Source organism: Corapipo altera, unplaced genomic scaffold (genome assembly GCF_003945725.1).
Source record: "Corapipo altera isolate COAL_440 unplaced genomic scaffold, ASM394572v1 230, whole genome shotgun sequence".
Taxonomy (NCBI): Eukaryota; Metazoa; Chordata; class Aves; order Passeriformes; family Pipridae; genus Corapipo; species Corapipo altera.
Genome location: NW_020885002.1, coordinates 1,051,408 through 1,073,093, shown reverse-complemented (window position 1 = coordinate 1,073,093; position 21,686 = coordinate 1,051,408). Strand labels below are relative to the sequence as shown.

The 21,686-nt window shown below is 46.2% G+C and overlaps 1 protein-coding gene and 1 long non-coding RNA gene across 4 annotated transcripts; both read right to left on the bottom strand.

Moving 5' to 3' along the window:
* Nucleotides 1–737: 737 nt before the first annotated feature.
* Nucleotides 738–21,611, bottom strand: IMMT (inner membrane mitochondrial protein). 3 transcript variants are annotated; one of them, XM_027667139.1, is made up of 15 exons: nucleotides 21,518–21,611; nucleotides 16,216–16,292; nucleotides 15,921–16,110; nucleotides 15,337–15,457; nucleotides 12,618–12,695; nucleotides 11,465–11,566; nucleotides 10,781–10,917; nucleotides 9,525–9,628; nucleotides 7,525–7,660; nucleotides 6,863–6,992; nucleotides 5,027–5,041; nucleotides 3,762–3,985; nucleotides 2,365–2,496; nucleotides 2,023–2,152; nucleotides 738–1,698 (listed from the first exon to the last, which is right to left on the bottom strand). In XM_027667139.1, the coding sequence occupies exons 1-15, from the start codon at nucleotides 21,560–21,562 to the stop codon at nucleotides 1,073–1,075; spliced, it is 2,247 nt and encodes a 748-aa protein (XP_027522940.1). In that variant the 5' UTR covers nucleotides 21,563–21,611; the 3' UTR covers nucleotides 738–1,072. The 3 variants fall into 3 exon arrangements, with proteins under 3 accessions (XP_027522940.1, XP_027522939.1, XP_027522941.1); XM_027667138.1 differs by having other exon boundaries at nucleotides 12,618–12,698; nucleotides 21,518–21,562; XM_027667140.1 differs by lacking the exon at nucleotides 12,618–12,695.
* On the bottom strand, nucleotides 5,050–6,855 carry LOC113958678. The gene is made up of 2 exons (XR_003531574.1): nucleotides 5,267–6,855; nucleotides 5,050–5,164 (listed from the first exon to the last, which is right to left on the bottom strand). It is a non-coding gene; the product is annotated as an uncharacterized LOC113958678 (long non-coding RNA).
* Nucleotides 21,612–21,686: the final 75 nt, after the last annotated feature.

Below are 21,686 nucleotides of genomic sequence, written 5' to 3'. Positions count from 1 at the left end.
GAGGTGACTGGGAAGAAATATGGCAGTGCTGTGCCATTAACTGGCCCTCACAGCATTGTGCTGCTCAGCTTGAAGGGTTTTTTTAAGGTAATTATTGTGAATAAAGCAAAGGATTGCTCCTGAGAGAATTACACCATATTCTGGTGAAAAGTAATTAACATTTAATTCTGTTTGTGAAATATAAAACCATGATGGGGATGATGCTGCAGGTCAAGAGAAAGGGCTTCCAAGGGTGGTGATAATGCTTTGTGCTTTATCCTACCAACAATTTAAAACTGGGAACAAGTAGACAAAGCCCCAGTTCCTAAATTGATCAGTCTCTCTTCACTGATGGTAAGAATTAGGGGAAAAGTAAGAGAAGGAAGGAAGGAGCTTGGTTTTTATCTGAGCTCTCATGGTTGAACCAAGTCTGGCTTCCTGGTAGAAATAGCTGGTGTTCTGAAACTACATCACAGCAGGTCTGACAGGAAACATTCCAGGGTAGAAATTCACCTCAGTATGTGCTCTGACTCCAGCTTCTGTCTATGGATCCTGTCCTCAAACATGGATTTTTTTTTTTTAATTTTTTTGTTTGTTTGTTAAAGCTGTACAAATTGATGAATCACATCAGTGAATTCTTGCTCCTTGAAAGGAGTAAACTGAAGTTTTAACTCTTCTGGTCATGGAAAAAGGCTGAGCTTGTACTGCTCCAGCTGTAGTTTATGTTTAAACAGGAGACTAAACAGCAGCACAGCAGCAAGTGGTTGAAGTCTTGTTTTATTCAGCTGACAAAGTGGCAAATGATTAATGGCAGGTTACAAACATTATTTTGGTTGGATCACAAGCCCACTTGGTAAGATGGGGAAACATTAATTCTTACACAAATTGTAGGGAAGCTTCCTGAAGTTGGTTGTCATGACAACTCAAACCCAATAAAAATACAACAGATGGTGAAGTTAAATACAGTGCAAGGAAACAAGACGGTACCCGTGCTTTGATTTAACACTTCCAGCCCCTGCCAACAGCTCGGCCTGAACCCTCGGGAGCTCATGGGATTTCTTTCCTGCACAGAATTGCTGAGCTGCCTCCAAAGCTACAATCCTGGCTCTTGACTCTGCACTTGAGTTGTTCCCAACCCCACAGCACTGGCATAAGCTGTCAAGATATCCACAATCTGTTTGGTTTCCAGGGTCATCCTTGCCTCGTTCAGCCAGTCGGTTGCCACCCTCCTGGACTCCCCTCTCAGCTGGTTGACAAACTTGGCCGCCAGCTCCAGGTCTCCGTGTTCGATGCAATAGGAGGCGTAAGACAGTAACTTAAACGTGTCGAGGTCGTCGGGGCTGAGCTCGGCCGGCGGCTTCTGCTGCTGGGGGTGGAACAGCAGCAGCGACTGCAGGTAGGACAGGAAGTACTGATAGAGGCTGTTCCTCGTCTCATCGATCATGGCCACTCGCTTTGCCAGTTTTTGGACTGTGTGGAACCGTGCTCTGAGGGCCTCCTCGCTGTACACCCCCCGCGTCAGGGACTCCTCGGGGAGCGCCGCTGTTAAGGCTTCCGTGAAGGCGTTGTCGGAGCAGCTGGCTTGGATGGCCTTCACTGCGCTGCCCAGGGGCTCCGTGGGACTGTCCCCTGTGGCTGTTCTCATGCAGTATTTGAGCGCTTCCACGGAGAGCCACAGCTGGTGGGCCTTCCTGGCTGCCTCCTCTGCTACTGCGTGACCTGCAAGGTGAGCCAAGAAGGGACTCTCAGTTGGGGCACGTGGTTTTGAGCACAAGCAGCAAAAGCTATTCCTCTCCACACTCTGCTTTCCAAAGCAGCCACCCCCTCAGCACCTGCTCTAAAGCAAGTCTGCCCCACAATTCAGAACCAGAACAAAACAACACGTTTTGGGAGAACCCCTTTAGATTCGCTCATCTGGTTTTTGCTGGGTGCTCAGCAGTGTGGCAAACCCAGGCCCATGAGCTACATGGGTTTAGACACCCAGGTTTGGGTAATGGGCCTTTGGGGATCAAGTCTTTAAAAAACTGGGATTTCAGTGCTCACTCTCGACTGCTTGCTCAATTCCCTTCAGCCTGGCATAGGCAGTGTTTATGTCCAAGGTGAAGTTGTCGAGCTGTTCCTGAGTAAGGCGTCTGAACTGCATCTCCTGCTCACTGAGCTTCTCCGTTAGGTTCTGAAACAGAGGGAGATACATGTATCAGACCAGAAACAGAGGGTTAATTATATCTACCTTACTTTTAAGACATGTTTCTTTAAATCTGTTGTTCTTGCTAGGGACAGAAAATACAATATACCAGTGAGAAACCAGTGAGAAACCTTACTGAGGTGAATTTAACAGTTACTGCGCTTATCCCTTTAATTCCTCTGTGGACTCTTCTCCCTTACCTGCTCAAATTCCACCTTCAGATCCTGCTCCTGGATCTTCAGCACGTCCCGGAGGTGGTCAGTGTGGGCAGCAGCCTGGCGCCGGAGCTGGGTCCGCATCTCGCTCTCCATCACCTCCCGCACCTCCTCGATCTGGACACACATGAGATGTTACAACAGCCCTGCTTGTCCCACACTGTGACTGCACCACACACCAGGGATTGCTGAGGGTACATTTACAGCAGTGGCATTGACAAGGCCCATGTTTCATCCTAAAAAGCTGCTGAGGTCCAGTTTTATAGTTGAGCTTTTCCCTAAAGCTGTTAAGGAATAGCTTCACAGGAGGCCCTTAGTGCAGCTATCACAACGGCATGTAAAAAATACAGTAACTTGTCAAATGAAACACTTGGGTGTTTATAAACCAGCTTCCAAACAAAACACGTTACCTTTTCCCTACACAGCCACTTGAGACTGCAGAAGAGAGGTGGTATAGGTTTATCTAGGAGCAGTTGAATAGTTTTTTCTGTTGGTTTTTGGCTTTTTTTAAAGGATTGTTTCATTTCCAACCTAAATCAGTAGAGCTCTTTTCTCTAATCTGTAAAGTATTGCAGTCTTTACAATGACAGGCTACAGGTGAAATCCTTAGTTTCCCTCATGTGAATGCAAATTTTTCAAGTAAGGGCCAGCGTTTAACCCCATTTTCAAAAACAGGAGTATTTGGCAAAAGTGTCAGCCTGCAACATGGGATCTCAAAAGATAAAACCTCCAGTGCCCAAATTCCTACATTTTTTAAGTTGCAATTGCCTCACTTCCAAAGCAGTATTAAAATTCTGAGGTTCCACAGTCCTTTGGAAAGAAATCAAATAAAGAGTGGAAGAACATGGAGATACCTCCTGGAGGCAGGACGGAGGGACTGATAGCCCCATGGTGGCCATACTGGGTCAGATGCAACACTGAAGTTCTTTACTGTGAGGGTGGTGAGGCCCTGGCACAGGCTGCCCAGAGAAGCTGTGGATGCTCCATCCCTGGGAGTCTTAAAGACCAGGCCTGGATGGCACTTGGAGCAACCTGGTCTAGTGGAAGGTGCCCCTGCCCATAGCAGGGGGTTGGAACAAGATGATTCTTAAGGTCCCTTCCAACCCAAACCATTCTGTGATTTATTCTGACCCAGTGATCCTATCTCCAACAGCAGACAAGTCACATGACAGTCATTCCCTGTTTCACTGTGTGATTTTACCATTCTAACTCAGCAGAAGTTTCCTTGCTCAACACCTCCTCTCCATGCTTAGCCTGGGGGTCACTCATCTGAAGTCTCCCACCACTCAGAACACCCCAGCTGCTCCTCTGTGCACTTCCCCTCCCTTTTCTACCTCTTTTTTTGAGCCAGAGATTCAACCAGGTGTGTCAGGCCACTTTACCTTCTTCTCCTGTTCTAGCTCGATCTCGCTTTTGTGACGCTCCAGCGCTTTGGCCACAGCTGCCTCAAATGCTTTTTTGTCTTCAAGTTTCTGCTTCTCCAGGGCTGTCTCGATGTGCTGCTGCTCCCTCACGCGCTGCTCCGCCAGCTCCCTGTTCAGCTGGTCGATGCGCCGGTGGGCGTGTGCGATCAGGGAGTTCAGGTCGTCCGGGGACAACTGCCCAGCTGAAGGGAAGCACAGGGAGTCAGGGAATCTGCTGCCACGGGGCTCACCCGCCTCCCACCCGAGTGCTCTGAGGCTCCCTGGGGTTGTGACCAGTGAGCTTGTTCTACGAAAACCTTCTGAGCGCTTCAAGCCCTTGCCCGGTGCCAATGCCCACCCGAGACCACTTTCTGAATCACACCTACAGGGAAGCGCTTTCATTCTGGGAGAGGAATTACCTTACTTCCTTCCAAATTATTCCCAGCTATTTACACTCCCATATCCAGGTCAAACTCGATTAGAGGGGACTGATGACAACTCTGTTCGTTTCTTGGTCTTTACACCACCACGTATTTTCCCCTGTGCCAGCAGAGAGAGCAGCAGGGGATGTAAAACCCCGAGCACTGACACCTCCAGCGGGTACAAGCTCATAGAAGTGGGTGCCTGAAAACACTGCAGTCAGTGTGAGACAGCCTCAATTATCTCCTCAGATTTCTTACCCCTGAGTTTGTACCTTTCAGATTTGGCTGCTCAAAGAGCAGCAGGAATCACAGCCACATTGTATCTGCCAGGTATTTACTCTTTTCCTGCTGGGACAGGAGGGCCCAAGATATGCTTGCAGCATTTGGTGACCTGAAAGGGCTCTGTAAAATGCTGAGGCTCATTTTGCACTGGCTGCCAGCTAAATTGCCTGTATGGAAAACCAGGACTACTTGGGAAAGCATTCCTGCAGGGTCTAAAGCAAGTGAAATTCCACAGTGCTTCAGTTATCCTGCTGCTGGGTGCTGGGAAAAGGACTGGCACAGGGAGGACTGGGAGCAGCAGTGCTTGTGTCCAGTGGGCAAGTGACCAGCAGCACTAAGCTCAGCTGTTGGACTTAACACTTAAAACAGAACAGAGTTTGTGGTTTAATTGTGCCAAATGTGCAGAAATGTTCTAGGAATGCCACGTTTCAGCCCTTTGTTGATACTGCCTGTAATTTAGAGTCATGCACCACATAAACATGAACAGGACAAAGAGAAGAGATGGCATTTACAGGACAAGAACAAGTGACAGTAACTCACCTAAGTCAGTTATCTCTGCAATAGAAAAGGAGAGAGGTTGGAAAAGTTAATGCACGTTCACTACAGCAAGGCAGTCATGCAAAAGTAAAACAGAAAACTAAGAGCTTATCTACAGTGACTTAAACATGAGCCCAAGAGCTTATCTACAGTGACTTAAACATGAGCCCAAGAGCTTATCTACAGTGACTTAAACATGAGCCCAAGAGCTTATCTACAGTGACTTAAACATGAGCCCAAAACTTCAGGAATTCAGGAAGAACAGGATGTCAAGTATAAAAGTCTCTGATGTAGCCCCAAATACCCCAAACACTAAAATCACCCTCAGAAACCCACAGATGGATGTTTTAAGTTCAGCCAAAGCAAGGATACAAGTCCAAAGTAGGAAAGTACTACAGGACACTGGAAATTTCAGTCTGACGTTTCTAGGTTCTTACAAACAGAAGCAGATGGTAAAAAACCCAAATTCCCAAGTGGCAGTGAGAGCCAGGGACCCCCAAAAGTCAGTCCCATGTGCATCAGTAGGTCACACCAGTAAGAAGTGGAGCACATGGAAGCCACCAGGAGCTTCCCTTTCCTTCCACAGAAGGGCAGTGATGACAAAACCCAAGATGTTCTCCTTTTATCCTTTGCAAGGAAAGGCAGCTCCACCTCCAGGGTGTGTAAATAAGTTGTTTTCTTCAAAACTAACATCCCAAAAGCAAACTCCACAAACGATTTGTTAATTTAAAATGTTTTCCCCACATATACTGGGTGTGTGGTTGGCTGTTTTTTAAAAGAAAACTGACCATTCCAGAGACCTGGTGTGTTCATTTAGCCAGGAAAATGATCTGGGGGCTAAGGTCCACTTTTCTAAAGCATAAAGTAGCATTAAGAAAGAGTGTTTAATTCTTCATTGCATACTTCAAGAAAAAACATTTAGGCAATATTAACACCACATTTTTTTTTTCAAATGGCAGTTATCACTTCTATTAAAATCCCTGTAACTCATAAATAAAGCCATGACAGCTGCCTCTCAACACTGAGGTTAGAAAAGTCTGAGATTACTTAGTGCATTTATGTTAAACCCTGACTGGAAGTATCTGAGAATGGGTTTGTTTTTGGTTTTTTTTTCAGGGAATTAGTTTTTAAACACCACAGGCAGTAATTTCTCCAAGGATATACCACACATGGGTTCTTGCAGTAGCTCATCCACAGTAATGGTGAACGCACACACTCCACTTTCTGCAACTCTGTCTTTAAAATCAAAGCAGTTAAGGTGAGTAAGGGAACCTGTGGGCAGAGGGAACCTGTGGGTGAGCTGACTGTGAAGATGCCTGTTCACTGCTTTGTGCAGCACTGGCTGTTGTTACAGGTAAGTCACAGTGTCAGTTTAATTCAGAAATGACATGTCCTGGGGCAGGCAGGGTTATGAGCAATGAAATCTCTCGGTTTCAGTGATGATGTAGAGAAACTCAGGGAGTTCTTTATCACTCTGTAATAATGGTGTTTTACAATACCTATAGTCACAGAGTCAGCCAGACTTATCAGTGACTAGCAGATTTGACTCAAATCTGCAGTGACCTGGCTCCCTTCCTGGAGTACCAGGGGAGGGAAGAGATGTTCATAAAACCCTATGATATTTATCATACAGGACCTACAGTTTGTGACACTTCCAATACAGCACAGGCAGTTCCCAGAACTAATCCTCTTCATAACTTCAATTCTGAACTAATTTTCACTTCAAACCAACCAACCAATGTGGAAATTGGGATGCTGGACATTGGGTGGCTGTAGTTACAGAAGCACTACAAACCAAAGTGCAACAAGCAGGATGTAACCCCACAGTGGGAGACTTACTCATGCCCTTCCAGCCAGGCTTCACATCGGGGGTGATGCTGTCAAGCTCCCTCTGGAACTCCTCTCTGGCTTTAGCCACCAGCTCATGGTACTGAGCAACTATCTTGGCCTCAGATTGTGCTGCCTGAACCTGTAACAAAAATGACACCGGTTTGTTTTTCAAGGCAAGTACTGAAATTGAAGACACACATAATTTAAAAACAGGCCCTGTGTTACTGGCAGATATTGTTACTCACTTGGGGGAGCACAAAAACCCACCCTGTGCTGTCCTGCAAAGGGAGATAAATTCCACCTTTATGTTTCTTCCCCAGTCTTTTGAATTGCAAAGTGATTTACCCCCCCAAGTCATTAGCATACATTGTTCCAACTCTTCCCTAACCTCATGCTAAATTCCTCTTGGAATCAAACTGAAAGAATTATAAGTCTCTAGCAGAAAGGACTGACACCAATCAAGCTGCCTGGAGGCTCTTTCAGGACAGAGTTCAAGTTCTCACAAAGAGAGGTGTCTGATCACTGGCAATACAACCAGCTCAGAGGCTGAGTACAGCTACAAAAGGACTGATTTATACCTCCTACAGAGGATTTGGGAATGGGAGCTCTGTGCAAGCTGCCAAGGATTCCCTACACTAATGGCAATTACAAACACTGTGAGGAAATTTTACCTTTTTCACCACATTGTCCAAGTCAATGATCATATGATGGAGATTTTCTTCTGCAGCAACAATGTGAGGTTTGGCTCCTGCAAGCTGAGATTTCTTGGCCTTCTCGATGACACCTTTCATCGTCTCTAACTCCTCTCTGGAAAGAGAAGCAGCTGCTGAATGTAACATATGCAGGGCTTATCACCCCAAAGAAAATTTACTTTATGCTGTTGGTATTTACAGGAAGAACTACTGGGTAACTCTACTGCTGCTTCCCATCTATCAGCTCTAAGATGCTGTGATTAAATTTTATTTTTTTTTTCCACATCCTGAAACCTAAAGATGCCACTGTGGCTATGCCATGTAAAATGAGAATTATTTATACTGGAATTAGTATTTAAGATTTAACTGGAGGGAGGATGAAAGTTCACTGAAAGGAGTTAGGATTAGTAAAACTAAGTTAGAATCAGACAGCAGACATTTCCAGCAAAGAAACATTTTTAATATAGATGGCTTACGCTTGCAGAAGTGTTTTGGACATGGTGACTGGTGGAGATTAATGAGGATGAGAGAAAATTTATAGGGCTCTGCAAAGACAGATTATGGGTTTTTGTAATTAGGAAAGAACTGCTTTCCTCCAGCACAACTGGAAATAAAGGAAAAAGTGCTCCTTTTCCAAATCCATTCAAACCAATGGAGGTTTCCAGTGATCTCACTGGAATAAGGAACAGGCTTTAAAATAAATACATTAAGAAAATAAATAAATTAAGAAAATAAATAAAAGCAAAGATATCTAGTAGAGCAATAGAGAATGAAAGGTGGTGCATGTGGGGTTTGCATTAGCTTTGTTTTACTAAGTGGAACCTCGGTTACACCTCCCACTAATTTTAGTCAGAACAGCAACTTCAAAAATAAGTTTATAATGTAACAGCAACCATGCAACTTCAAGGATGATGTTAACACTCTCAGCCTCAGAAGTATCAAAGGGTTTCCAAATTTATTTCTAATCTCATTACAAGGGCATCTTGGAGATGCTGTCTGTCAACCTTTTTCTGCTGCAATGACCCTGCACCCTCAATGCACATCAGCGTGGTTCATACAGAGACTGGGCACGAGCAGAGCTCCCTTTCAGAATTTAAGTTTTTCTTTGACAGGTACTTAGTAAAAATCTAACCTTAAAAGCAAACCTGTGGGCAAATGGAACTGCCAAGGGATGCTGGAAGGTTTAATTTTTTGTTACAACTAAAAGAAGCTGGTGATGTTACTGACTCAATACACAGGGAGTGCAGCTGTGGAGTCATTACAGAAGGGTTTGGGTTGGAAGGGACCTTAAAAATCACCCAGTTCCAAATCCCTGCAAGGGGCAGGGACATCTTCCACTATCCCAGGTTGCTGCAAGCACCATCCAAGCTGACCTTCAACACTTCCAGGGATGGGGCTGCCACAGCTTCTCTGGACAACCTTGTCTCACCACCCTCACAGTAAAGAATTTCTTCCCAATATCCCAGCTAACCCTGCCCTCTGTCAGTTTGAAGCCATTCCCCTTGTCCTATCTCTCCATGAGCTTGCCCAAAGTCCCTCTCCAGCTCTCTTGTAGCCCCTTTTGGTGCTGGAAGGTGCTCGAAGGTCTCCCCAGAGCTTTCTCATACAATAGGTTTCATACTGGCAAAATGAACCAATATAATACTAAAAGGACTGTGGATTGTTTTTTTTTAATCTAACTTGAACTTACCAAAACTATGTGGAAGTACTAAGAAGATAAACAAGTTCTTTAAAAGAAGAGCAGGGCTGTTTCAGACTCTTTGGTACAGTGAGGACCACATGCACAGGCACCCAAGATTTACACACATCAAATTAAAATACTCATTAGCGTATAAAACTATTTTTTGGGTTGGCACAAACCCCTCAGTTCAGTACGAACACGGGTGAGTCCTCACTTTGTAGAAACTCCTCTGGTGTTTGCCAGCCCTCACATGAGCAATACTGACTTATTACTCCAAGACTTAAACCAAGCAACTCACTTGGCTTTCAGCAGGGCGTCAGCAGCTTCGTCCACCGCTCTCCTCCGGTCCTTCAGCGCGTCCTCCAGCGTGCGCCACTGGGAGGATTTCTTCTCCCCGGCCTCCTAAGAAGGAAGCACAGATTCCTCATTAGGGTCGTTACAACCACTGAGTCAGAGATACTGAAAAAATGAAAGCCTGCAGAGATTCATGTGTTGCTGAACAATTCACTCAAACTGAGCAACGTTCTCGTGATTTTCAACAGCACAGCTGGAAGCTTTACAAGTCAGGTTTCTCTTCCCATGTTTTCATAGAATCATAGAATCGATTGGGTTGGAAAAGACCTCCGAGATCATCGAGGCCAACCCTTGGTCCAAATCCAGTCCATTTACTAGATCATGGCACTCAGTGCCACGTCCAATCTGCGCTTAAAAATCTTCAGGGATGGTGAATCCACCACCTCTCTGGGCAGCCCATTCCAATGCCTGTTTTGGTTTTGTTTGATTCTTAATGTTTTTTTTCCAGAGCCACACAACCTTTGTCCACGCAGAAGAGCTCACATGAGGATCACTGTATGGTGCACAACAATTCTGAGGGGAAATCTCTACATGTATTAAAGTACTATAATACACTGAAGTTGCTTTATTTTTCAAGCAAGCTTAATAATTAATAATTAAAAGGGAACTCTTTAAGACAGTTATTTTACTAACTACTAGATTAAGTCTCGGGTGCTTGGTTAGTTGCCCACATGTCCCTAATTGATTAACAACTGAATTATATCCTCTGCTCCAGAACTGAATGAGCAGCAGTAGTTCCAGACAAACCCCAGTGTGAGCACAGCAGGACCACAAAAGGTATCACTTGTACATCCCCATCCCATTTCCAGGCAAGAAATTAACAATCAAGCAAGAAGATTTTGGCAAAGGGAATAAGTTCAATGGAATTATTGGGGTGGACAGTGTGATACCCTAAACTAGGTTAAAAAAAAGGTCTTGGGAATTAAAATACAATTAATTAAAATACAATGTGAAAACTATTAATGTACTAACTTGAACTTTTCTTCCTGCAAAAAAGAAATAAAGGAGTTCAGGAAAAAAACCAAAACCAGTCAAAACCACTGTATTATTTGACTACACCATATTTCACAAGAGGGAAGATTAAGTAAAACTGTGATAAATGGAAGGACCTTACAAGAAAAGCTTCCAAGTTTAATTGTGAGATTAAACTTTGTTGAACACAATAAAAAAGAAAAAATTGTCCCCATTTGTCCCGTTTACCTCAGAATTATCCATGGCCTCCTTCAGGATCTGGGAATGAGCATTCACTGCTTGCACAGCTGACTCCTGGGCAGTGATAGCCTGAAGGGTTACACGGGCAGTTGTGTTTAGGGCTCCTTCTAGAGTTGCTGCAAGAGCTGGAAAAAATAATAAAGTCAATTAGACAATAAAGAAAAGAACTTTATAATTAGTAGAATGACATGTTACTGCATCTCTTTACATTGTTTTCTATGACCCAGAAGAGCTGGTCAGTTTGGAACTGCACAGCAGCCTACAGAAGGTCACAAAACATGCTCCTCATTTAGAGCAGGAGTATTAAGGTGCAAGTCTGCACTAAAAGCAATACTCTACTCAGTGGGAGACCTTTCCCACGATTTTGCAGGGGTGTGCAGGTATATTCCATGTTCACTTCTTATAATGATTCTTAAGAGAAAACAAGTAAATTTTCCTATCTTCCTTGAACCATTCAATTGGTTGGTCCATTCCAACCTCAGATTTTCTATTATTCTTCAACTCTCAGTTACTTCTGAGTGGGTGGAAGAAGCTTTGAACACCACTCTGCCCCTTCAACAGGGGACAACAACAAAGGGGTGTGGAAGCAGCTTGGAACTCTAAAGCCAGTGCAGTCCCACAGTTCTTCTGTCCCACAGAACACAAACAGGGACACTGACAGTAAGGACTCACCTTTTATTTTCTCTTGCTCCTCTTTGTCTTGCTGGGCAAGACGGGCCGCAACTTCTTCTGGTGACCGTTCCTTTATAGCGTGGGAACCTTCCTGTTCTTTGCCTATTCAGAAGTAAAAAGGAGTTAAACTGTTTAAACTGCTTAGTCCAAATTATTACACAGATTACTTGCAGGGAAATAACTTTCTTATCAAAACTGATTTTTATAGTCAGTGTCGCTTCGTAGATCTGACTTCCGAAACTGCCTCGAGAATCTTTAATTACAAAGGTCAGCCTCACATCTGAAAACCAAAGATGGACACCTCACATGCACCTGGAGATTTTATGTTGCCTAGTCACAAAATTACACAAGATTCAGAAGTAAAAGGCAAAGCAAGAAGTGAGAAACACTTATGGAGCCAAGTTTAAATTTTAAGTCAATCTCCATTCTTTTTTTTTTTTTCAGTTCCCCTTTGGCATGCTTAGAGAGCCCAACCAAAATAACAAAGGATTAATGAGAGGGTTGTGGTGACTCACAATGGTGAATCACAACTATCCTCTATTCCCTTGCCTACAGCTCCTTAAAATGCCTCTAAGAGCGAGCACTGGCTTAACTAAAGCTCTCAAGACCAACAGCAAGATGCATCTAAACTGAGGAGGGAGCCCACGTTGCAAAACCCACCAGGTCACCTCTGAGCAACACTGATGCTACTCTGCAGCATGTACTTACTTACCCTTGGCCTACTTTTTATGAAATGTGTTCATACAGGAAGAAATCAGTATCATATAATCTCATCTGAAAGAGACTATCATCTGGAAGCCAGTGTCTCTTGCTGAGTTTAACAATAAATGCTGTTTCTTCACCTGGCCCTGGGCAGAGACACTTTTCTGAACAGCAATCAGAGAGCCCCCAAGAGCAGAGGCAAACTGGACTGGACAAGTTCAGTTCAGCATAAAGGCAGGATTCCCTCTGATGCTCACACCTACATCTGCCCCAGGCATCAATCTCAGATTCTTACTACATTAAAAATCTGTGATGAAGGAAATTTTCTTCTGCAAAAGCCACAGAGACTCACACCTTTAAACACTGACAAATACCAACACAGAAGCAAGAATTTGTGCACTTGAAATTTGGATTTGGGTTTCCTTCATTGCATTCATGTGATCTTTTTCACCTTCTTCAGTCTGTATCCCCGGAGCTGGCACCGACATGGCCACACCTGTTGCAGAGATGATCTGTGCTGCAGCCTTGCCTGCTGTCAAATACAGTTACAGAACAAACCAGTTAGTACAGGAGGGGCTCACGGGTCCATCTGTCACACAGGGAGAGGTCCAGGGCCTGCCATGCTGGTGAAGAGGGCTTTACACCAAAGCTGCCAGGGGACATGGTGGGATGGCTCCCATGACCAGAGTGATGGAATGGAAGGATGAGGCTCTTTAGGAAGGACAGGCAGGGAAGATGAGGAGGGGGATCACCCTCTATGTCAGTGACCAGATGGGAGTTCGTGGAGCTCTGCCTGGGGATGGATGAGGAGCTGGCTGAGAGTTTAAGGGTCAGGATTACAGAGGACACTACAGTGGGGGTCTGCCACAGGCCACCCAAGCAGGAAGGCCATGTGGAAGGGGCTCTCCAGAGATAAACAGAAGCAGCCCCATGTTCACAAGCTCTGGTCCTCATGAGGAATTTCAACCACTGATATCTACTGGAGGGGCAGCACGGTAGGGTATAAACAATCCAGGTTCCTGGAATGCATTTGTGACAGCTTCCTTCTCCAAGTAATAGGGGAGCCAATGAGGAGAGGTGCTATGCTGGACCTTGTTCTCACCAGCTGGGAGGGGCTGGTGGGGAATGTGAAGCTCAAGAGCAGCCTTGGCTGCAGGGACCATGAAATGGTGGAGTTCCAGATCCTCAGGACAGTGAGGAGGGTGCACAGCAAGCTCAGTGCCCTGGACTTCAGGAGAGCAGACCTTGGGTTCTTCAGGGATCTGCTTGGTAGAGTACCACAGGATAAAGCCCTGGATAGAAGAGGAGGCCAAGGAAGCTGGTTGATATTCAAGGATCACCTCCTCCAAACTCAGGGAAGATCTGGGCCCTCTCCAGAAGGAAACAGGAGATTTCATTATCTGGGATATGGAGAAGGCTGAGTACTCAATAACTTTTTTGCCTCAGTGTTCACTGTCAAGTGCTCCAGTCACACCACCTGAGACCATTTAAGGAACCTGAAGGTGCACAGATGCAGAAATCCATGGCTCCTGATAAGATTCCTCTGTGGGTCCTGAGGGAAGTGGCTAAGCCACTACCTATCATATTTGAGAAGTCATGGCAGCCTCGTGAAGTTGCCACTGACTGGAAAAGGGGAAATATAACTCCAATTTTTAAAACCATAAGTAAGCAAGATCATAGGGCAGATTCTCTTGGAAACCATGCTATGGTAGATGGAAAATAAGGAAGTGACTGATGACAGACTGATGGCTTCACCAGGGGCAAACTGTGCCTGACAAATCTGGTGACCTTCTAAGACAGGGTTACAGTGTTGGTGGATGAGGAAGAGCAACTGCCACCATCTACCTGGACTGGTGCAAAGCTTATGACACTGGCCTGAACAACATCCTTGTCTCCAAACTGGAGAGACATGGACTTGATGGATGGACCACTTGGTGGATAAGGAATTGCCTGGATGGCTGCTCTCAGAGTTGTGGTCAATGGCTCAATGTCCAAGTGGACACCAGTGAAGGGTGGTGTCCCTCAGGGGTCAGTGTTGGGACTGGTGCTGTTTGGCATCTCTGTCAGTGACACACACAGTGGGATTGATGCACCCTCAGCAAGTCTGGGGATGACACTGAGCTGTGTGATGTGGTCAATACGCTGGAGAAAAGGAATGGCATCCAGAGGGACCTGGACAGGCTTGAGGGGTGGGTGCATGTGAACCTCATGGAAGTTCCACAAGGCCAAGTGCAAGGTCCTGCACCTGGGTTGGGGCAACCTCGAGTACAAATCCAGGCTGGGTGGAGAACAGATTGAGAGCAGCCCTGGGGAGAAGGACTTGGGGGTGCTGGTGGACAAGAAGCTCAACACGACCCAGCAATGTGTACTTGCAGCCCAGACACCCCCCATGTGCTTGGCTGCATCCCCAGTAGGGTGGGCAGCAAGCCCAGGGAGGGGATTCTGCCCTGGAAGTGTTCAAGGCAAGGCTGGATGGAGCTTTGAGCAACCTGGTCTAGTGGAAGGTGTCCCTGCCCATGGAACTGGATGATCTTTAAGGTTCCCTTCCAACCCTCACCATTCCGTGATTCTATGGTATTTTCTATAACGTAGAATCAGGGTTGTAAGACTTAATTGTTTTCCTCTGTAGAAACACATTAATTGGACACTGATGTTGTTATTTCCAGAAAAAGAGGATTTCCTGGACAAACAGCAACAAGATATTAGTTACACAAACACACAGCCATGAGAGGTAAACGTAAAAAGACATGGCAACTGCTCCTCTCTAAGCCACTTCCACCTGACCTGGCTCTACAGCAGCTCAGCAATTATCCAAAATTAAGTTTCTTGTGCTTGAAAGAAGAGAGGGCAAACAGCCTCAGAGTCCAGCTGCCAAAGTTCTCCTCCTGCTGAGTCTCATATCTAAACTATGCAGGTTAGTCAGTGTTTATCTTAGATTTCAAATATTCTATATAGTAAACACATTTCCTAAAAAAAATAGGGAAAGAAAAAAAGAGCTAAAGCTATTTTAAGCGAATTTTATGGCTCAAAGAGAAAATAACATTAATTCTAAGAAATAATAACGTTTATCTTCAACCATTCAAAGGACTATTTAAATCTACTCTAGCATGTATGATACAGGAGATCATTAGGTCATTTGCTTCTTTGTACATGACATTCTGTAAATTTACCTTCCTTTTCCTCTGAAGGAGCAGCAGCTTCTGGTTTGCTTACTGGGGATTTGGGAGCAGGCTGTTTAGACTCTTTCATTACTTCTGCTACAGATGAGATCTTCAGTGGACCTTGCTGTATCTTGAAAAATAAAAAATAAGAAATATCATCAATTTTCCAAACTAATAAGAGTTTTCTAATCTTGCAACACCACTAACTACACTAAACCTCTAGTAAAATAGTTAAATTGCAGCCCATCACCTGGCTCTGTCTCTCCCCAGTTTATTTCTGGGTGTAAGCAGAGCAGCTATTCAGTTGGGATTTTACTACATCATTTTACTGTAAATAAAAATAACAGTTTCACAACTCACAGACCACAATCAGGAGATGATTTGGGGAAATGCACAAGCACCACTTACGCAGCACAAAGTAGTGCCTCAGTTCACAATTCTTAAACCTTCTTAATTTCAGAAATCTGAAAGATTCTTATGTTTTTTAAATTCTTAGCACACACCAAAATTAACCAGAATTTGAAACCTAAGAGCTGACACCTTCTCTAAAAACCAGAAAAATGAACGGGTGGGGGTGAATGGGAAACACTCACTGGTTTCTTTGGCATTGGTGTGCTGGAAGATGCAGGGCCAAGAGCCATCTCGAAGAGTTTGTCGGAGTAGGGAATGGCCTTCTCCACGCTCTCCCGGAATTGTCTGTCATAGCTGGCATACAGGACGGTTCCACCTATTCCTCCAGCCACAAACAGGACACCTGCACCAATGACTTTGCCTGCAGACACACTGAGGAGGGAAGAGGAGTCAAAGCCATGTTCCCTGTATTACATGGCAAACATCAAACAGCCTGTGAGTCGCCACCAGTCCCACCCTCCAAGCCCTGGAACGTACCCGGACTCTCCCGAGTGGGTGGCATATCCGCGGCACAGCCGTGACGGACGGAGGGACACTCTCACACACTGCTTATTCTGCAAGGGGGGGAGGAGGCAAGAGTTAGCAGTGAGCACATTCAAACATCTCTCCACCTCAACAGCAGCGTTGGACTGATTTGCCCCATCACCACACGTGTCTGAGGGAAAGCACAACCGGCGCCAGAACAGTGACATTGGACTCTCTTCCCTAAACAGAGAGGAGAGCTTCCTCATGGGCAGCTTCCAGGGAAAGGGCTTTGTAAGAAGTAATTAGGCATTTTGGGAAATGATATGGGAAAAAAAAAACCCTATCCAAGCTTATTTCTGCATTTATTTTGCTTATTTATGCTCCCTGCCCCCAGTTAGTTCAGGTTCTCTTTGACAACCTCCTGCACTAGAACAGCTCAGTGTGAGCAGTGCAGGAGACAACAGCAGCTGTTTAGATACTTAAAAATATTAAAAACTATATTTGACACTTATTTAAACTATTTTTAATTCTGAAGACACACAAGCAATTCTCCCTGAGCTTCCACACCAAGACTTCTCCTTTAAAAGAATTAACAACATGCACACTTTCCAGACAGGCATCAGATTATAACAGAAATTAAATTAGTATATGAAGAGTGATATTTCATTAAATTCTACTTTACAAAAACCACATTATCCAAGATTTTTATCTTTGTATTTTAAGTGGAAATTAGGATTTACCAGAAGGACTGGTTAAGCTACTCTAAGCCTTCAGAAGGAAACAAGCTGTCCCCCTCAGAGGTTTTTTTCCCCACATGGGAATTACTAACAGAGAAATACGGGATTCATGAGAAATCAAAGTACAAGGCACAGAAAGAATTTTTCCCACAGTTGAGATATTTCGCCCAACTAGGAATTTTCTCTTTAAAAAAGAAAAAAAATGGGAGATCCTTCACCACAACATAACCCCAGAAGCCAAGTTTCTCTATTTGCTTTTGCACATGGCAACAACAGGCACAACTTTGTGGTTTAGGTCCCATCCTTGTCCAAAAGTGTAGACAGGAAAGGGCAGGAACACTGAATTCTTATTCTTTCCAGAAAGGCAGCCAAAACATTTTTAATTAGTAGCAGGAGCACGTGTACAGCAAGAGGAAATGTGCTCCTCTTACCCCTGAGACCTTCAGGAGCCTCCTCTGTACTCCATGGTTGGTTTTCTGGTTTGTGATGGATAAAACAGGTGACAAAATAATAAATAACTTCTGTAATGTTTTTGATTATCTGACTTGATTGCCCCAGAAGCATTTGCTGAGGCGTCACTGGTACTTTCAAGGGGAATTTCACCAAGAAAAGCCCTGTAAATAATTTTGTTATCAACTGCTGAACATGCTGCTGACTCTCAGTACATCCCTATTTCACCATGAGTATTTCAGCATCATGCATAAAGCTCAACCCAGTGAAATGAGAAGGGAAAAATAAAGTGATTTTCTATTGATCAGTTCAGACTGAATTTCCAGTCCCTTCCAACACTTTGGGATTACCCTATTTTGCCTAGTGCTCACCTGGATAAAAGCCATCACTCCCAAGCTCCCGGTCAGGCTTTCTGGAGGTTATCCCACCCTGCACCACTGTCACTCTCACCTCCCTGCTCAGGCTGGACCTGCCTTCTTGGTGATCCTGGAGGCTCCCACAACCACAACCCTGGTGCCAGGGCCAGCTCAGCCACGTCCATGTTGGCTAAACCCCTACTCACACCGAGTGATGGCAAACAACACTTGGTTCTACACCCTCAGTAAACACATCTGTTCCTGCTCCTGGGACCGGGCTGTGCTCAGGGAGCCAGGAGAACATTTGCTTCTCGTAGCTCAACATTTACGCTTTGTACACCAGGAGGGTTTTTTCAGTGGGATTATTGATTTTAGTCCAGATGCTCTTTGGACCAGATGACCTTTTGAGGTCCCTTCCAAGCCAAGCTGTTCTAGGATTAGACAAATCCTCATTTTTATTTGTTTTTTTGTCAAGATGAGAGGAACTAAAACACAGGCCCTCAATGTATGGCATTGGACTCTCACACGTGTAGCAATGGCAGTGACAACTAAACCCAAACCAAGCCCCCACCAACTTTATTTCAAGATTTTGCAACAAATTCCCACAGCTGGCCAGTGCAACAACAACCAAAAGTCTGTAGGTATCGGTTTTATGAAGAGAAACACAAGTTTGATTGTCCTCCCTCACATCCAAATACATCCAAGTACACTACTGCCTCAAAAAATCCCCGATTTTTTAAAAATTTTTTTTTTTTAAAGAAGCCTTGCTCCCTTTTGGCCATCATAATAATATTGGTTTTATTTGCTGTATCACCATAATTCGGAAACTTATAGGTAGTTTCTAATCTCCCCTTTGCATAATTCCTAGGAGTTTGTAATTTTTTAGAACTCTGTTATTTATTTAGTAATAATGCCTCAAAGGATTTGGAAGAAATACACCACACATGCTTTGCTATGCTGTGTAAAAGGCAGAAATAAACCATTTCCTGTCATGTAGAGGATGGAGAAAACCCTTTGGATGAGGCAGCACGGAGACAGCACAGATCCCCACATCAAGGGCACTGCAGGGGCAGCTGTTTCTATTCCTTCCTCCTCCAGCAGTTCTACATTGTATTTGTTTCACCCAACTTCTGAAATGCTTATTATTTTACACTCATTATCTACTATTTAATCACCAAACCAGAAACTTCAGAGGAAGTTTGGTTTTGTTATGACAGAAGTGAGGTGTAACAAGGACATCTGACCACAGAACTCTGATTTCCCATCATTCAAGACTTCTGCTGTATATCACACACTTTTACTAAAAGCCCTGTTTCCTTTCAAAGAGAACTACAAAAATACTTCAAATAAGAGAAGACTCCCTCTGCAGCACTGCACACGTGGCATCAAACATTTAGGAAATCAAGGTATGAAGAACAACTTTCCTCAAAGCCACAACTTTAATTTACTTGTTAACAAGCTTAGTGATCCTTGACACACAGAGCTCACAGTAAGAGAGAAGTTTTCCTGCTTTCCACCATGAGTTCTCTACTGGGATTTTTCACACTTACCCTCATGCTGCTCTGGCCCTGGGGAGCAGCAGCTGCTCTGCTATTCCCATCCAGCCACACTCTGCTGCTCAGCTGTCTCAGGCTGCTCAAGCCACCAAGCATTATTCAGGGATCTGTTACCTCAGAGTCCTGACCAGGTCCAGCTCTCCTCAGACAACTAGGTTTTTTAACCTGTAAAAAAGTATCTGAACATCCCAAAAGACAGGCAGACCTGCCTCACTGTCAGCTTCTACATAACAGAGATGCCAACAGCCAGAGGGTCTTAATTCCACGGCAGGAGTTTTCACTTCTGTGAAAAATCTACATATTACCATCTCAGATCAGGCAAGCCCTTCTTGATTAGAGTCCCCAGCTCTGCACCTCTTGCAACACAAGCACTATAATTAAACACTGGTTTCTCATTTGCAGTTTTTCTCTCTTTTTGCTACCCAAAAAGAAACAAGTTTTAGTTGCAGAAAGTCTGCACGACCTGAAACAGTCTCCATGTGCATGTGCTACAGTCTGGAAAAAAACTTCCCTTCAACATGAATAAAAAGAAGCAAAAATGTATAAAAATTATGTCACTGCATGTCCACTTTCGCTGTCCAAACTAGACCTCCATTGTACTCGATCTCATCAGGAAATATGAGTAGGGATAAAGGAAAAGTTGGGGGTTTTTAAGTAAGGAAACAATCAATAAAGGTATAGATAACAAAGTTCATGGAGTGCTGTGGCATCTCTGTGTTTGCACAGTTCTCTGGAAGAAGTTCTTCCCTGTGAGGGTGGTGAGGCCCTGGCACAGGTTGCCCAGAGAAGCTGTGGCTGCCCCATCCCTGGAAGTGTCCAAGGCCAGGTTGGATGGGGCTTGGAGCAACCTGGGCTAGTGGAAGGTGTCCCTGCCCATGACAAGGGGGTGGAACAAGATGATCTTTAAGGTCCCTTCCAAGCCAAACCATTCTGTGATTCTTCCACCACTCACTCATAGCCTGATGACCCACTTCCAGCCACAAAGCACCACCCTGGCTGTTCTGGATCCTGTTAAAGGCTGAGCACATGCAAATAGCCCCAAGTGATAAACATCTGCCAAAGCCTGGTTTCTGTCTTCTCAACTCCCAGCTAAAACTTTCCACAGCCTGGCAAATCCGGAGCCTTATTCCAGTGGGCATCAGGTGACCTGGCCCGAGGACTCTCCAGCCTTATGGAGCAGCAGAGGAAAGGCAGCTGCAGTGCTGGAGGGGAGCATGCACAGCTTCTCCTTTGCTGAACGGCATGAATAGAGGCTAAAGAATATGAGATGGAGAGCAGGGTATAAAAATGATCTGATCAGCTCACTTTTTATTAGTCATGAAGACACCTGAAACAAAAGTTGTGGCCTTGGTAGAGGAGTCACCCTCGCCACAGACACCCGTGGCTTCCTAAAGTTGGCCGACTGCTTTAAAAAGGCCTCTGCAGCACATCACCATCCTTATCTCTGCTGATAAGGAGAGGCAAAGGTCCGGGACACAACGCACGAGTCCCACGGGCACTTTCCCCCCGGCGTGCTGTGCCCTCCCGGTGTCCCACCGTGAGCTCAGAAGGATGCCCTCACACCCGAGCGCTCAAATTACTCATTCCCCGCCCCGGGCACCGGGACTCCCGAGCCGGCCCCGACCCTGCGGTGCCGCCGTGTGCGGGCGGGAGGCCGCGCCAGGGAACGCAAGGTCACGTCCTTCCCCGCGGAGGAGCGCGCCCGCCACCCCGCCCCGCGGAGCCAGCGCTCCGTGCGCGGCCCCGCTGAGCCTCCGCCGCCCCCGAGGCCCTGCCCGCGGGCCCCGGCGCTACCCTAGTCCGGCCCGGCGGAGCGGGGCGGCGGGCCCGGCGCGGCCATGGCGGCGGGACTACAGCCCCCGGCATGCACCGCGGCGCGCCCCGCAGCCCCCGTCGCAGACTACGAGTCCCGGCGCGCACCGCGGCGGGGCAGCGCTGTACGGAACAGCCCGGCGCCACAAGGCACGCCGGGACTCGCAGTCCGCCCCACCCACCAATCCCCGCCCCCCACGCCCATTGGCGGTCGCGCCCGCCAGTCAAAAGCCGCGCAGCCTATCGCGGCACGCGCGTGCCGAGTCATTCAGCGCGCGGCGCGCCGCGGTCACAGGACCCCCCCCACACTCCCACCCCGCCCCAACCCCGCTCCGCAGGCCCGGCGCGGCCTCAGCGGTGACAGCGGGGGGCGGCTCGCGGGGCTCCCGCCGCCGACGCTCACCTGCTTGGCCACGGCGAGCCCCGCCCGGCGGCAGGCCCGCAGCATGGCTCGGAGCGGCGGCCGGCGCGGCCCACGGGGAAGGCGCCGTGCGCGGGTCCTGCCGGCGCCGCCTCCGCCCCCCCTCCCTGCCCCGCCCCTCAGAGCGCACCGCGCCTGCGCGAGCGGTCCC